A 16,882-nucleotide genomic window follows, 5' to 3' on the forward strand; every position below is an offset into this window, starting at 1 on the left:
ACACAAGCCTGGCACAGCATTTCCCACGTTAGCAGGTGTTCAGTGAAGACCGTGAAAATCTAAATCATAGTACTTTTTATTCTAAAATAAATGACGGGCGGAAAGAAACACCTTTGGCTTATCTCTGGTAAGGTTTTTATGTTCTATAAAACAAAGAACTGTATTCATCAGTATAGCACAAGTTTTATTAATGTTTTTTTTAATTTAAAAAGTCGTTTATGGGCCGGCCCTGTGGCTTGGTGGTTAAGTGCGCGCGCTGCAATGCTGGTGGCCCGGGTTCGGATCCCGGGTGCGCATCGAGGCACCACTTCTCCGTCCATCCTGGGGCCGAGTCCCACATACAGCAACTGGAAGGATGTGCAGCTATGACATACGGCTATCTACTGGGGCTTTGGGGGGAAAAAATAAAAATAAATAAAATCTTTAAAAAAAAAAAAAAAAAAAAAAAAAAAAAGTCGTTTATGTACTAATACTCATTTACCACCAAAATCCAACTCTCAGGAATAGTTCCATCAGTTTGAATTTAAAGTGTCTGAATGTGGATATTGGAATGAGCATTGATTACTTTATTTAACTTGGTAGCCAAAAATTTCTTCACGAGGTTTTAACCTCGGCAAGATTTCACAGGATTTAAAAATGGTAAAAATACATCAAATTTCACTACCTTTAAATTTGGCTCAAACAAGGCACAGGGGCTGGGACTAACACCGAAACAATACTTATTTTTGTTTTTAACCATTTCAGGCCTTCTTGAAATAGAGGCTGTATTGGTGTAATGGAAAAAGCAGCCTTGGAATCTGACAGTCTGAGTCCTGGATTCAGTCCCAGTTCTGCGTGACCTTTGGCAAGTTACTTTATTTCTCTGAATTTCCGTTTCCTCCGATGCAAAACGAGGATTGCAACAGCCACCTTGCAACCTAGTCTAGAGCGCGTCTAGAACACACCCAGTCAGTCCTAAACGGATAGCAGCCATATTACGAGCTCCCGCTTCGCGAGGATCTCGCTCTCCCCAGCAGGTGTAGGCACCGCAGAGCTTGGCTGCGGCTGAGCAGCCCCCGCCCTTCCGTTGCTCGCGGGCCTGCCTCTCGGCGTCCCCGCGCAGGCCGCGGCGGCCGGTGGCAGCGCGCCGGCCTCTCCGCGTCCCAGGCCCGCCCCGGGCGGCGTCGGCTGAGGGGGCGGGCGCCGGGGACCCGGCTCCGAGGCCCAGCCTCGCCGAGCACGGGCGTGCGGAGGCGGCCCCGGCGCCGCCCGTGCCCAAGCGACAGTGCGCCGCTGCCGCCCCCTCGGCCCTCCCCTCGGCCCTCCCTCCGCCCCCTCCGCCCTCGCGCACCGCCCGCCCGGGTCGCGGCGGGGCCGTGGTGTACGTGCAGAGCGCGCAGAGCGAGTGGCGCCCGCACGCCCTACGCTCCTCCACAGGCCGGGCCGCGCCGCCCGGGACGCTGAGGCGGCGGCGACAGCCGAGGCTGCAGGTCTCGCACGCCCGGGCCCGCGTGCCTGAGCCGAGGTCGCCATCCGCCGCGCAGGCTGCGCTCCCCCAGCTCCTGGCGGCGATGAGGCGCTGAGGCGGCCGCCGGCGCTGCGCGGCCGGACCCGGAGGACGAGGAAGCGGCCGGGCCGAGGGCGCGGGGCTCCGGCCTCCCTGAGGCGAGGGTCGGCGTGTGCATGGCGCAGTGACGACCCCTGCCGCTCCGCCCGCTCCCCGGCCCCGGGCGAGGCCGTCAGGCCGCCACCCCTCCTGCTCAGCCGCCGCCGCCGCCATGGCCAATGACAGCGGCGGGCCCGGCGGGCCGAGTCCGAGCGAGCGAGACCGGCAGTACTGCGAGCTGTGCGGGAAGATGGAGAACCTGCTGCGCTGCAGCCGCTGCCGCAGCTCCTTCTACTGCAGCAAGGAGCACCAGCGCCAGGACTGGAAGAAGCACAAGCTCGTGTGCCAGAGCGGCGAGGGCGCCCCCGGCGCCCCCGGAGCGGGCCAGCACCGGCACCCCGGCCCCGCGCCCACGGCTGCCGCGCCTCCGCCCAGGGCCGGCGGGGCCGGGGCCAGGGAGGCCAGGAAGGCAGCGCCGCGCCGGGACAGCGCCGCCGCCGCCACCGCCGAGGTTGCGGGCCCGCCGGCCGCCGGAGGCGCGACCAAGGCAAAGGCCAAGCCCGCGCCCGACCCCGCGGCGGCCGCGTCCCCGCCTCGCGCGGCTCCCGGCGGTCAGGGCCCGGCGGCGGCCGAGGCGGAGCCCGGGAAGGAGGAGCCGCCGTACCAGGAGAAAGCGAACCTGTACCCGCCGAGCAACACGCCGGGCGAGGGGCTGAGCCACGGCGGCGGCCTGCGGCCCAACGGGCAGACGAAGCCGCTGCCGGCGCTGAAGCTGGCGTTGGAGTACATCGTGCCGTGCATGAACAAGCACGGCATCTGCGTGGTGGACGACTTCCTGGGCAAGGAGACCGGGCAGCAGATCGGCGACGAGGTGCGCGCCCTGCACGATACTGGCAAGTTCACGGACGGGCAGCTGGTCAGCCAGAAGAGCGACTCGTCCAAGGACATCCGAGGCGATAAGATCACCTGGATCGAGGGCAAGGAGCCCGGCTGCGAAACCATTGGGCTGCTCATGAGCAGCATGGACGACCTGATCCGCCACTGTAACGGGAAGCTGGGCAACTACAAAATCAATGGCCGGACGAAAGTAAGTGTGTGCTAAGGGTTTGCGCTGGACATCCCTTGTTCGGCGGGCAGCCCCCTGCCCGCGACATGAGCCGCTTGGGGTGAAGGACATGGTTTTTCTTTATAAAAGTGATTTCCTTCTTGTGTAGCACCCCCATAAAGAAAACGGGTATAATCCGTAGATAAAGTGGTGTTTATCCAGCTAGTCCCTTTTTCTGTGTCCACTGTTTTTCTTCTACTGCCCATCTACAAACGTCTTCGTCTAATTGCATGGTTTTCTAGGTAATTTAGTCTCGCCCTTTAACTTTGCTATTTTCTCCCTTTCGTTGCACTTAGTCAATTCGAACCTCACTGGAGTTCTAGCCGCCCAATGGGGGGTATTAGAGTACTACCCAAGCAAGTGCTGGTTCTGCATCTGCCTTGTGTTTGCACACACTCTAAATACTCTGGAGTTGGAACCCCTCAGCAGATTCTGATTTACAGAGTGGAATGCTGTGTTTAGTTAGGAATCTGCCAGCTGACCACAAAAAGGTAAATTGAAAATAAGCGTTTAGTCAGAAACTCCTCATACTCAGGAAGAGCTTGGCTGCTCCCCTCCCCCTCTTATAGCTCTTATCCCTCTCCCTGTCCCTGCTGTTTTGAAACCCACTACAAAACGGGGAAAGAAGTATTTCCGTTTTCAGACCTCTCAGTGTAGGTAGGTTACATTTTTAGCATAGATTTCCTTTATTTGCTTTGTTAATATAATTCCTCTTGAAAAAAGACTGTTTTGCAGCTTCCTGGGGAAAAAAACCCACATGGAATTGGAACAGGAGGGAGAGCTCATTCTAATGTCTCAGTTTGGTGAAATCTCTTTGTTTTTGCTTTACTGTTGTAGTTTTCCCTAGTAGATTCTTCGGTTCCTACCTAGTGTAATCCCTCTTCCCTCCTCAGTATGGTAAACAGTAGACTCTTTCCTCCTTACCACTCTCTTACAGTTCTTTTTCATTTTGCTTCCCAGATCTTAATCTTTTCTTTGTATCCAGCTCCACCCGGGCCACCCTGCTCCACCTTCCACCATCATCAATCTCTGATTTTGAGTTTTGAGAGCTTGTCTTAGGAGATCATCACACCTGCATGTTTGTGTATACACGTTGACTCTTCCTGGTAGTTCTTTTGTGTGTCTCAGACCATCTATTTTAACAGTCATTATGTATGACTCTCAGGCTGCCCGAAAGGCTGAGCATAGGCAATGAGGAGAGTTCTAAACATGACAGTTTTGTGGGGGAAAGCATAAGGTGAAGTCTGATTTATGTATTGCTGCTTCATTGCTGGATGAAGGCATGTCTTAATATCATGTCGTCTCAAAAAAATGAACTGTTGGTTAATATAAGCTGGAAGAAAAAAAGGGGGCCTGATTAAATCTCAACCTCGGTATTTAATGAGATTTTCATTTATATTTTTTAAAAACACTTTGTCATGGATCAAATCTGAGTATAGTCATGAACTCTAGAGGAGAAAAGGAGATAGCTTGAGGGAATATTAAAATAGCCCTATGAAAACAGCCCAAAGCATGTAGTTGGGGCATAAGCTTAAGGTAAAGTCATGAAGAAGATAACATCCTAAATCTTCCTTGATCTGCTTTCCTTAGTTAATTTAGCTTTCCAAGTTAAGCTAAATCGTCTTCTCTCCTATCTTCCTGTTTTCATCTGTTCTTCTCAGGGAAGGGACAGCAGCCAGCCTAGCTCTTAGAGCAGTTGCTTCTCATGGGGAGGCAGTTAGAAAATAGCCACCTCCTTCCTCAGGAGTCCCAGTGACTGAAGGGAACAGTAGTTGAGGTTTTAATTGACTTGACGACACATATCATCATGTGATGGGACTAGCTGAAGGGAAGGATGGATTTTAATCTCTGTAGATTTGATCTTGTGCTTACATTAATTTTAGGGACATTAATTTCAGGGCCTATGAATGATCTTAGGGAATCTCTTGCATTGTACTTCTTGGCTGAGAGAGTTTTTGGTAATCATGTTTGATCACGTAGTTTAAGTAGTCCCAAAAAACCAAAGATGCTTGCTTTGAAGGAATGGGAAGGCAGTCAAATTACCAGCCACCATATATTGAGCAACCACAGTGTACTAGGCACCAGATTAGGCTCAATACAGACATAATCACAATAATCTTAATCATATGAAGTAGTTAGTATTATTCCTAATTTACATTTGAGGATATTTCAGCTCAGACTTGGCCAAGGCCTACCGCTTATGATAACCTAGCTGGGATTCAATCTTAGGTCATTCAGATATCGAGCTCCATACTTTTTCTACTACGCTGCATATAGGTAGGATATTAGAAGAGAAGATGTAGATTACTTAACATACTACTGGGACTAAAATCTGATATACATATTTTGTTCATAGTGAATAGCATTAGCCTTGTATGTGAATAATTGTACTTTATGGTTGGGCTATATAAACTTTTTATTAGGTGACTATATAATGCTTATTTCAGATGGTTGCTGAAAAGCCACTTCATCATTATCCACCTGAATTATGCTCCTTTCAGTATAACTCTTAAGAGAGGCAGAATATGGGTATGTGACTGCAGAGAGGGTCTTCAATTAAGAATTTTATTATCCTTTACAACATTATAGTGATTTAAAAAGTTGCTTGCCTCAAATGTGTAGTATTTGTCTCAGATTTTCACAGCAACTCTGTAAAATAGTAGATTGTTGGTATATTATCCCTGTTTATAGATTAGAGTGGTGAGCCTCAGGAAAGTTAGTTCACTTGTTGGAAATCATGCAGCATACCAGGTCTTAAAGTTAGATTTTCTGATCAAGATTCTGATGTTCTTTTTCATTTACATTATTCTGTGGGTCTTGGTGTATGTCAGTGCCTGATAATCAGATGATGGATAATTGGCTGTGGCTCATTCAGTGTAGGCTTTGATTTCCCCCAGGTTTCTACTTCAGACATGCTTATCTGGCCACAGTTTATCCAACTGCTTTAAAAGAGGAACTACAGGGAAGGTTGTAATACAGGAGAAAAACAGGAACATGATTGTAGCCACTGATGTAACTGAGCTCCAGTTTCCACTTTCTCTGGTCCCTCTTTTGGGATTTTCCCCGCGTTTGCCCTTAAACTGCCCTTTGATCCTTTATTCTTCCTCACACCCTTTCTTCCATCAAGAAGACTTGCAGTGATCTCCAGTAGGAAGGAATCATGATCTGTTGATTTGTGAAGAGTAGTGTTGTGTGGGCTATGATAGATCATAGGTGCCTTTACTGGGGGGTAGAGGAAGAAGAGGAATGCAGAGGAGTAAGGATCACTGGAAAAGGTGGAACTGTTCAGCCGGAGTTTCTTAGCCACTCGGAAGGAAAAAATTTGCCTGTTAAAATAAAAATGCTAGAATCATATACATATTTTTGCAATTTTATCCAAAACTTACTCTGTTCAGTTAAAATGTACGTAAAGAAAAGGAGTGATAAAATAGGTTGAGACCAGTAAGCAGCAGATTATATTCCTAAGATTTTTCCCTAGTACTGCAGTTAATTAGTCAGCTCTGGCTGATTATGGCTTTTAGAGCAAAGAATAGGATGAGGAAAATCCTGTTGTTGTATTATCACTACCATAGATATGTGGTGACAGTCCTGTTAGATGTTACAAACAGAACCAAACAAAGCTTCCTTCTCGATCCACTTCTGCCACTTTCTCTATACTCTTGGCATCTAGGGCGTACAAATTGAGGCAGCTTGTTTAGTGTTTTAATAGCTATATCAGAATTCAAGATCAAAGGTCAGGTATTCTGTATGCAGAAAGGCTGACAATATTGCAACTGCAGTAATAACTGTTTTGCATAGTGCTTTAAAATTTAAAAGAGATAAATGTGGACTTTTTTTTTTTTTGGTGAGGAAGATCAGCCCTGAGCTAACATCTATGCTAATCCTCCTCTTTTTGCTGAGGAAGACTGGCTCTGAGCTAACATCTATTGCCAATCCTCCTCCTTCCCCCCCACCCCCAAAGCCCCAGTAGATAGTTGTACATCATAGTTGCACATCCTTCTAGTTGCCGTATGTGGGACGCGGCCTCAGCATGGCCGGAGAAGCGGTGCGTCGGTGCACGCCCTTAACCGACGCACCGCCCTTAACGGCTAAGACACGGGGCCACCCCCTGAAAGAGTAGTCTTAATAGGTTGTAACTAAATCAAGTTCAACTTTGTAGGAAAACGTTTTGTATAGTGAATTAGTTTACGTGTAGTTTACATATAAGATAACTCTTCTAATTCTAAAGGAATTTTACTCTAAGTTACAAGAGGTTTTTTTTGCATGTTTATAACTCTTAACTTATTTACTACTGAATAAGCCACAAAAATACCCTGCAAAACCTTAGTCACACAGGAGGAGGGCATCTAAACTTAGAAGGATAGTAGTGGACTTTGTGCTGCTGTTAGGTCTGGGTTGGATTTTGGATCTGCCACTGTTTCTGTGTCCTTGAGCCAGTTGCTTAATCTTTCTGAGCCTCAGTTACTCTGTAAAATGATGTGAAAGGATACCTGCCTTGTCTGCCTTTCAGGCTCGCTGTGAGGAGTACATATAATTATGTATGTAAAAGCGCTTTTTAAATTGTAAAGCCTGTGCAAAACTGTAGTTAACTATTATCCTTCTCATTTTAAAAATTTTTTATTTTCTGATTCTTTCTTTAAGAGTTCTGTGCTTTTGCTGTCTTTCCCCCTCTTGTAAGCTGGAGGAAAAAAGACATAGAGTGATCACCCATTTTCGACCTAACCACGCACCCCGCTCCCTCCCACACACATTTTTTTTTAAACAGAGGAAATAAGTCCCAGAGAGGTTAAGTGACTTGCTCAAGGTCATAGAGCTGGTTAGTGACAAAACTGACTGATGCTTGATTCAGTTCATTCTTATATCTGCAACTTTATGCTGCCTCTCGTAAAAATTACGTGCTCCTGCTTAACTAATTTTAGTACATTTTATGCCATTTTTGAGAGTTGCTTGAACATTTATGACTTCCTTTTCCTTCTCCCTTTTGCTCCTGTCATTCTACACTTTGGCTCATCTGACATTCTGGTTTAAATTTTCCTCCTTTAGATAATTCCTCCCTAATTTCCCTCAATGTTCTTTATTCACCTCCTTTTCTTTCCTCTGACATTGAAGGCATCTTCCCTAAAGCAGGCCTACCGTCTCTTGTTTCCTTAGTTGGAACTATCTTTCTGCTCTGTGTTTCTAATTCATATGTTCATTCTCTGTTTTCCTTTCCTGTTTTTTTCCCAATCAGCCTTGAAATCTATCTTTGTTCTTCTTCTCCCATGTTTTCTGAAGCCTGTGCCTTTCTGGTATGCCTTTGGATTGATGTTATCAGCTTAGTTGTTTTTATTTAATTTTTTGCGTTAGGCTTTTAAAGTGACACCAGAAGTTTCAGTCTCGCTTTCATTTGAGCACATTCTTGGACAGTGTTCATAGATGCATTTTATTACTGTGCTTGTGTTCTACCTCCTTTTCCACTATGCCCTTGGTTCTGCACTTGAAACATTATTTGTGACTACAGGATGGCATACAGATCATTTATTGAGCCATATTCAGAACCTATCTTTGACTCAGTCCAGCTAAAACCTTTCTGTTCTAGAAAACAAAATAAAAGAAACGAACAAAAAACTAATAGATGGTTAACCAAAATCTTCCCTTACAGTAGTTTATTTCACACCTGTATTTCCTAGCCCAGCCTGTGAACTGTTCTGCCACCTTTGTTGGAATGTTTTGCGCTTCATTATCACATTTTTCTAGAACCAAATTATAGTTTTATTTCTAAAGTGCTCAGATAGTATTTGTATCCTGTTTGCTTATCTAAATCACCATAAAATTTTCATGAGTTTGGAATTCTCGTTTTCCTTATTCAGTGTACGAAATCCCATTTCTTTACCAAAGCAAAATACATGTACTCTTGGCTCCTCCTTATTGTTATCTCTGAGTCCTGTTTCAGTAATCTTTTCTTTCATTCATTCATTCATTCAGCAGATATGAAGTTGAGTACTTTCTATGTACAGGTACTGTTTTAGGAGCTAGGAATACCTGAACAACAAAAACCAAAAAAGCCTCCATTCTCATGGAGTTTAAATTCTATTTGAGGTAGGTAAGGGGTAGGGAGAGACGGTCAATAAACAGATAGTAAATACACAACGTTAGCTGGTAAATATTAAGACAAAAAAGAAACAAGGAAAGGACAGAGTGAGCAGGGGTACTCTTTTAGATAGGACTGATAAAATAATAAGATGATATTTAAATAGAGACTTGAATGAAATGAGGGACTGGGTTATGTGGATACATGGAAGAAGAGCATTCCAAGTAAAGGTATGAAATAGCAAATACAGTGGCCCTGACATGGAATATGCTTTGTGTGTTTAGGAAACAGCAAGGAGGAGGCATCGTGGTTATAGTGGAATGAGTGAGAGAGCATGATAGGAGATGTGATCAGTGAAGTAGTGGGATAGGCAATGAGACCGTGTCATGTGGGGTTTTGTCTTGTAAGCCATGGCAAGAACTCTGGGTTTTATCCTGGGTGATATGGGAGGCCACTGGAGAGTTTTAAAAGATCTCGGTGGCTGTTGATTGATCTACCGTGGGAGTAGATTGGAGGAGAGCAAGAATGGAAGCAGGAACACCAGTTAGGAAATTCTTGCAATAGTCTAGGCTCTAGATGATGGTGGCTTAAATTGAGTAGTAACTGCAGATGTGGGGAGAATTGGTTGGATTTTGGATATATTTTGAAAGTAGGGTCAATGAGATTTGCTGATGGATTAGATGTGAAATATGAGAGAAAGAGAGATTCCAAAGTTTTTGGCTTGAGCAATTGGAAGGAAATAATTATTATTTTATCTTGCCCTAAATCTTCTGCTTGTCTTCTCTTGTCCCACTTTTTCAGTGTCCATTTATAGCAGATTATTGACACGTATATCACACCCAAAGCTGGAAGAAAAAAGTGATATGCTCTACTTTTCCATATTCCTTCAGATTGGCTCTGTCTGCCGCTACTGCTATTGACCTTACAGCCCCATCCTTTCTTCTCCAAAGGCTTTATGGCTGCTTTGCACGGTATGCTCTCGTCAGCTCTACCACTGGGGCTGCCTACAGGAATTACTGCAGGAAATCTTGCAGCACTTCTCGTGCTATCAACAAGTATGTCTGTGCTTTCTTGCATGAACTACTCAAGATGGCTTGTAGATACAAATCCATACAAATCCAAAAAAGTATTACACAGATTCTGAAATTTAGGGAAACATTGGAAAAAATTGAATGGTTCAACATGAGAGGCAAGCATAGATTTAGATTAAATGTCAAAATAAAGTGAGAAATAAAACATCTTTATTTAAACATGCTGTTGAAAATAAAGCTGCTATAGAAAATTGAGAAGAGGTAGAATGACCATAAAATATCAAAAATAATTCCATTGACGTATAGATACAAACGACTGTGTGATAGCTTCCTAAACTAGTAAGTCAAGAAGGGGGAAGTTTATAATGGCTTCGGGACTATATTTGATGGTCTGAAAAGATATCAGAGAAATATGAGCCCTCATCCCCGTGATGTGGAGCCTGACACGGGAATTAGAAATAAAAGTACCAGCTACCAAATGGGAACTGATAGTGTTAAAATTGGAATATAGTATCCAGGGCTTTTAAGCATAACAAGTCTTGCTTTTGACTCTAGGGTAAAGGAGGGTCACAAAAGTATGGGTAAATGTTAGGTTAGCATGTATGAAATGGTTTTAAAAAATTAAAACTGGAAAGGTCAAACATGAGCTATGGAATCCAGGAACCTATAATTGCAACTTAATTCAAGCAACTTCAATTTAAGACTTATTTTTATATAATAAAACCTAGATTGGAAACATCAAATCTAACCAGTTAATTGATCAGGTCTAATCAGGAGTTTGGAGTATTAAAAGATTGATTATGCATCTGAATTTTTTCTCATTAACATTGGTACGCAACTCTCATCTATAAATGATAACTAGAAGTTCTGATTCTATAGGTTCATCTTATAATTATCCTCTATTCTGTGTCTAGTTATTTTTTACCGTCTAGTATGTCTTCCACTGACTGTTAGCACTATTCCTCTGAAATAGTGTCTTGAAAATTATTTTTTAATTAAAAAATTTTGCCCTTTTTCCCCCTTAAACCTGGTTTGCTTGCTACTTCAATAGCACTGTTAAGTACCCCACCTCTAAAATCTTTGACCACTCATTTGCTAACCTGAGTCTGAGCCTTTCAATTAGTTTTCCTCATTATATTTTTCAGTTTTCCTTCTTTTCTCATCTTCTAACTGTGGTTTTTTCTTGAAGCTCAATTCTTAGCTTTCTGCTGATCACTATCAGAAGATACTTGTAGGGAGAACTTGAAACATCTATATTTTTAGATTTTTCTTCTCAGCTTCTGATAGTTACCTATTAGTACATAACAAATTACCCCAGACTCAGTGGCTTAAAACAATACACATTTATTATCTCACAGTTCTGTAGATGAGGAATTTGGGCACAGCCTAGCTGCATCCTCTACTGTACTCTTTCACAAGGCTGCAGTCAAGATGTTGGCCAGGGTCTGTGGTCTCCTCCGAAGGACTGAATGAGGAAGGATCTGCTTCCAGGTGCACTCAGTGGCCATTGGCAGCATTCAGTTTCTCATGGGTTGTTAGACTGAGGACCTCAGTTCCTTGCCATGTGGGCCTCTCCAGCACGGCAGCTTGCTTCATCCAAGTATGCAAGCCAAGAAGACAGTCAAGAGTCTGCTAGCAAGACTGAAGTCCCAGTCTTTTATAACCTAACCACAGAAGTGACATGCCATCATCTGTACTGCATTCTTTTGGTTAGAAGCAAGTCACTAGATTCATTCCACACTCAAGGTGAGGGAATTACACAGGGGTGTGAATACCATTTCTTAAGTTGCTTCTTCCTTTGCAGTGTCTGCCCCTTAAATTTTACTGTTGTTAACGGTCTGTGGTTTGTCATCTCTTTTTGCTCTAGTCTGTGCTTTTTTCTTCCTGAGTGATCTCATGTACTTATGGAAGCACAAGTTCTTAAGTTAGTTTGCCTGTGTTCAAACCTTTGTTTTGATACTTAATTGCTCTCTGATTTTAGGCAAATTTTCTAACAAAGTATCAGCTTCCTCATCAGTGTAATAGGAGTTAATAATAATACCTAATTCAATAAGGTTTGTTTGAAGGTAGATGAGATAATACATGAGAAATGCTCAGCATATAATCAGTGCTCATTTAATATTAGCTATAATATAATAATTACAGAATTAGCAAGAGGAGGAGAGGAGCAACCATGACTTCAGCTATTAGAATTTGTTAAAAACCCTGGTGTCTGTAGAGGACTAATGGACAGCTCTTCCTGAATGTTCTGAAAGTACTGCATACTCAGCATGGTTAAGACTGAAGTTTCCTCTTGGAGGGGGTGAGGGCTGGTGGGACTGTCTGGTGGAGAGATGGGAGAAATAGGTTTAAAATTGATCCTATCTGTGAACTCCATTTATTTTTTCAACAACTATTTACAGAGTGCCTAATATATGCCAGAATCAGTGCTAGGCACTGATTGTACCACAATGCCCAAGTTGAATTCTCTCTGCTCTTCTGGAGTTTTATTGTCTGAGGGGAAGACAACATTGAACCTGCAATTCCATGTGTGATGGATGTTTATGAGATGTACAGGATCCTGTGGGAGCACATCAGAGGAGATCTAACTTGGTTTGCATGCCGGGAAAGGTTTCCTTGAAGAAGCAGTTACTTAGACTGAGACTTCCCATGGATGAGTCCATCTCAGTGGAGTACGTCCATTGAAAGTCTCCAAGTCTGAAAAGAGCATGATGTTTTAGAGGAACATACTTTCCATTATCAGTAGGTAAATTTTACTCATTTAAAAATTATTTCCGGGGGCCAGCCAGGTGGCGTAGTGGCCAGCGTTCACAGGTTGGATCCCAGGCACGGACCGACGTACCACTCATCGAGCCATGCCGTGGTGGCATCCCACATACAAAATAGAGGAAGATGGGTACAGATGTTAGCTCAGGGCTAATCTTCCTCAGCAAAAAGAGGAGGATTGGCAATGGATGTTAGCTCAGAGCCAGTCTTCCTCACAAAAATCAATCAGTCAATCTATCAATCAATCAAGCTATGTGCAAAAAAAAATTATTTCCCATCTGTCTCTCATTCCTTATTCCCATTTACACCTTGCTGTTGAAACCTGTCTTCATTCTCTGTCTGAGATTATTATAAAAGCCTAATTTTTTTTCCTTTTGATCTTTCCAGTCCATTCTATCCATTGCCCTGGTATTATCTTTCCAAAACACAGATTATATCATTCTCCTGCTTGAAAATATTTGTTTCCCCCAAAGTCTTGGTATGCTATACAAACTTTTTTTAAAGAATATTTTATTTTCTGTCATGTACTTTTTACTCCAGCCACTAGAGCCTACTTACAGGTTCCCTGAACCTGTGTTCATTTTCTACCTGTGTGCATTTCCCTGGCTCTTTTCATGTGGAAAGGTGGTAGGGAGGTTTATCTAACTTGCTTCTTGCCCCAGTCCCTCTAAGCAGAATTACAACTCTGTGCTGTCTGTTGCTATGGCACTTATCTCTGATAGAACACCTTCCACAATGGTGAGTTTCCTCTATTAATTGTGAGGCACTTGAGGACAGGACCCCTGTCTTATTTGTGTTGGTATACTCAGCTTCTTGCATCAGGCATTCAGTAAGTGTTATATTTGAATTTCCACTGCACTATCCTAACTGAGATTTTAATCACTTCATACCTGGATTGTTTGTTACACAATATTGTTTTTTTTGTTTAATTCATTCTTCTCTGTGTACCACCTATATCCATCTTATATAAATTTACCAACACTTATAAAAATCTTACTCAAAAATCTTCTGAGATTTGCTCAGAGGATATAATTTGATTCTTATGCATTTAATGCTTGCCACCTGCTTAGGCCCACACCATCTATCCACTCTTATTTGCTACTTCTCTTTGAAATACAAGCACTATTTCAGCTGGACTGTTTTCCTCCTTATTGCTCCCCTTCTCACTTCTCCTAACACATCAGTGAATTCTTTGATTGGTTTACGACTCCCGCACCCCTGCCCCAGGAATTCAAATCATACATCCTTTAGAGTCTGGCTTAAGTCTCATTCCCAAAGATCTCCCTGAACTCTGAAGCTTCATTGGTCTCTCTTTTCTCAGAAACTTTATATACCTTTTTAATTCCTGAAGTATCTTCTCCAGAAATTATAAGGGCAGGGAAGCTGTTTTATACTGTTCTGTCTTTTGCAAAGCACCTTGTGAGGTTGTTATTTATTATTCATATATTAACACTTAGTAAATTGCCCTGACCTGACCTGTACCTCACCTCTGCTTCCCCTTCTTTCCGTCCAGTTTCTAAAACTACAGTAAGACTTTTAGAAAGTCTATGAGAGTTTTCATCCTATTGTGGTCAACTCTCCTTTCTGTGCTTACTGTGCTGTTTCTAGTCCCTGTTTTCCAGATAAAAATAACCCAGGCCAACATGGCCTAAACTATTTTTAACTGGGAGAAAGTTCTGTTCTGAAGGTGAAATGAAGTTTTACGCCATTGCCCGGGCCCAAAGTCAGTTGATCAGGTTACAGATTGTGGTAGAATCCTGCACAACCATGAATCTCAAGAGGAGAGGGCCTGCATATCTTACCTCCCTCACCCCCACCAATGGCATGAGAATCCCCAGGGAACATGTGTCACTTCAAAACAAAGCAACATAATACACATGATGTTGAAAGTGACCTCTTATATACTCGTCTGCATGACCTAGAGGAGAGAAGCTTGTGGCTAGCAAGGTGACACAGAGCTCAGCATTGATACCACATGATTGATGTCTAAGTAAAACTTTTCAAGAGCAAAATTTTAAACTTCTAAAATTATCATAGTTTTGATTTGATTTTAAAACTGTAATTTATTCAAAATTTCAAATAATGTTAAAGGATGTTTAAGAGTTATATTTAACAAAAGAGGGCATAGGTTAAACAAGATGAGAAGTTTCTTTATGATTAGAAAACTCTGGCGTTAACCACATTTCTAGATTCAAGCATTTAACGAGCTTGGGGGAACCAGTTGATTTAACTGTGTTAAAAGAAGGCACTGGTAGTGCAGATGATAGAAACTGGACCGTGTAAAGTCTTTTGAGTTTGGTCTTGAAATGCATTCAGGCATTTTTATACTTAAAAAGAATTCACTTCCCAATTTTGCTTAATTTTGATATTTAAAATGTGTTTTCATTCTCTGAGTACAGTTTTTAGTTGATAAGGAAAGTAGCCTGAGATTAAATATTTACCAGAGATAATTTATGTGCAAAGAATGGTTGCAGTTTTCGGTGATTACAAGTCACGTATTTTAGAATCAAATTTCTTGGATAAAGAAAATTTTGGCTAAAAATCATGTATGATAATAAAATAGCACCCCTCCCCAACAGCTTACAAAGTTTTTTTAAGGTAATTATATAAGTTAGTGGTTCATAACTTTGTTTTGCTTCTGGACCTCTTTAGGAATCTAATGGAAGCTATACCCCTTCTCACCCTAAAAATGAGCATACATGCTAAGTTTTGCTTATAATAAAACCCATGCATACCCTACATTAGGAACTCCTGGTATAAGAAGAATTCTAAAGAACAAAACAAAACAAAAAACGTTTTTAAGCATTTCATGTCTGATTATGGTAGAGTGAGGTTTCTGTGTTTATTCAGTTGCTGTTCTTGCCCCACGTCTATAGAACTATGCTTTGAGTCCCCCCTTCCCTGACAATAGTAGTCAATTTAAGTTATAGAGACCCAGATAAAGGGATATACATTATAACTTAAACTAGTGGTATATGTACAGACTTCTAGAAGATGTTTGCCTTGTCCGGTCTGGCTGTGAAACAATGTGAAGTTAACTGCTATGACCAGGATGGAAACCATGACCTTAGTGAGAGTGTTGTCCCTGGAGGGCATACCTCTCCAAGAACACCTGCTAGGTTAATCTTTGCTTGAGAATTCTAAATGTGCAATTTTACCCTACAAGATTGAGAGCCTTTGTCACTAATGATTAACAGTGGGTTGTGATTCTTTCTCTTTTCTCTCTTCCTCTTTACACTGTCCTGTTTCCTGCTCCCGTTGCATATGTTCATGTGTGTTTTGCTTTTGTTTTTGTTTTTGCTTGTAACTGGCATTTCAGTAAGAATAATCTGAATTTTTTAAAAATAAAAACGTTAGTAATAATAGTGCACCAAGGCTGAGTGGTGGTGGTGGTGGGGTACTCTTAACTAACAAAAATGAAACTAGAATTCATATTGGTTGATTTTGTTTATATTAAAAATAATTCCTATAATTGTTAGATCTGAAGCATCTTTTGATAGATTTGGTAGAAAGTATCTTTAAAATATGTAAGAACAATGTTCACATTGCTAGTTTTCAGGAACTGTGCTTTGACGTTGCATAAAAACTGTAAGGTTTTTCTCTAACGTATACTGACTGTAAAGATTCTTGCAGGTGTTTCTTTATCTTAGAATGGTCTAGGGAAAGGGAGAACAGTGGGGGAGAAAAGGTGGTTGTTGACAGAAGGGAGGAATAGGACCTGCTAGAACTGCTGTGAATTCTTGTCGTCTGGCTCTCTCAGCACTGAGCAAGTCACTTTGCACTTCTCCCAGTCTCTTCATCTGTGAAATGGGAATAATGTTGACCTAGTTAACAGAAGAAAGGTTGGGTAATTGATTATTATAAGAAGCTTTTTAAAAAAGTGATTATATTTTTAGCTCTCAGCAGTGCCTTTTCAAATTATTAGGACTTGGCCTTGGCTGCCCTTAATTCTAAACCTTTGCTCTTGTTCACCGTGTTGGTTAACATTAACATCACAAGTTAAAGTTCAGTTTTAGATTCAGAATTCTTGACTTGCTTTTAATGGGATATCAGAACCTTATTATTATTTTTTTTTTTGGCAAAAAAAGTCTTTATTACCATGATTTAAGAAGGAATTTCTTAAACAGAACACATTTACTATAGAGAAAAATTTGATACGTGTTTGTTGTTAGTGCTGTCAAGTCTATTCTGATTTCTTTTTTGTTAGTTTGTTTATTGCAATTAAAGTGAAACTTGTTGCTTAGGCAGTTGGCACATAGCCTTGGCACTGTGAAAAAAGAAACTGGTCAGTGGATAAGGGCATCTTGAACTAAATTTCAGATAGT

General features: G+C 42.3%; 1 protein-coding gene across 1 annotated transcript in view; it reads left to right on the plus strand.

The window, feature by feature from the left end:
• The first annotated feature begins 1,382 nt into the window (after positions 1-1,382).
• Positions 1,383-16,882, plus strand: part of EGLN1 (egl-9 family hypoxia inducible factor 1) — a 63,990-nt gene continuing 48,490 nt past the window's right edge. Inside the window, exon 1 of the mRNA XM_004432502.3 lies at positions 1,383-2,672. Within this exon, the coding sequence (XP_004432559.2) occupies positions 1,758-2,672 (915 nt within the window). The 5' untranslated portion in view covers positions 1,383-1,757. The remainder of the gene's footprint in view (positions 2,673-16,882) is intronic.

This window comes from Ceratotherium simum, chromosome 6, assembly GCF_057802395.1.
Source record: "Ceratotherium simum simum isolate JZ-2026a chromosome 6, ASM5780239v1, whole genome shotgun sequence".
In the NCBI taxonomy this organism is placed as follows: domain Eukaryota; kingdom Metazoa; phylum Chordata; class Mammalia; order Perissodactyla; family Rhinocerotidae; genus Ceratotherium; species Ceratotherium simum.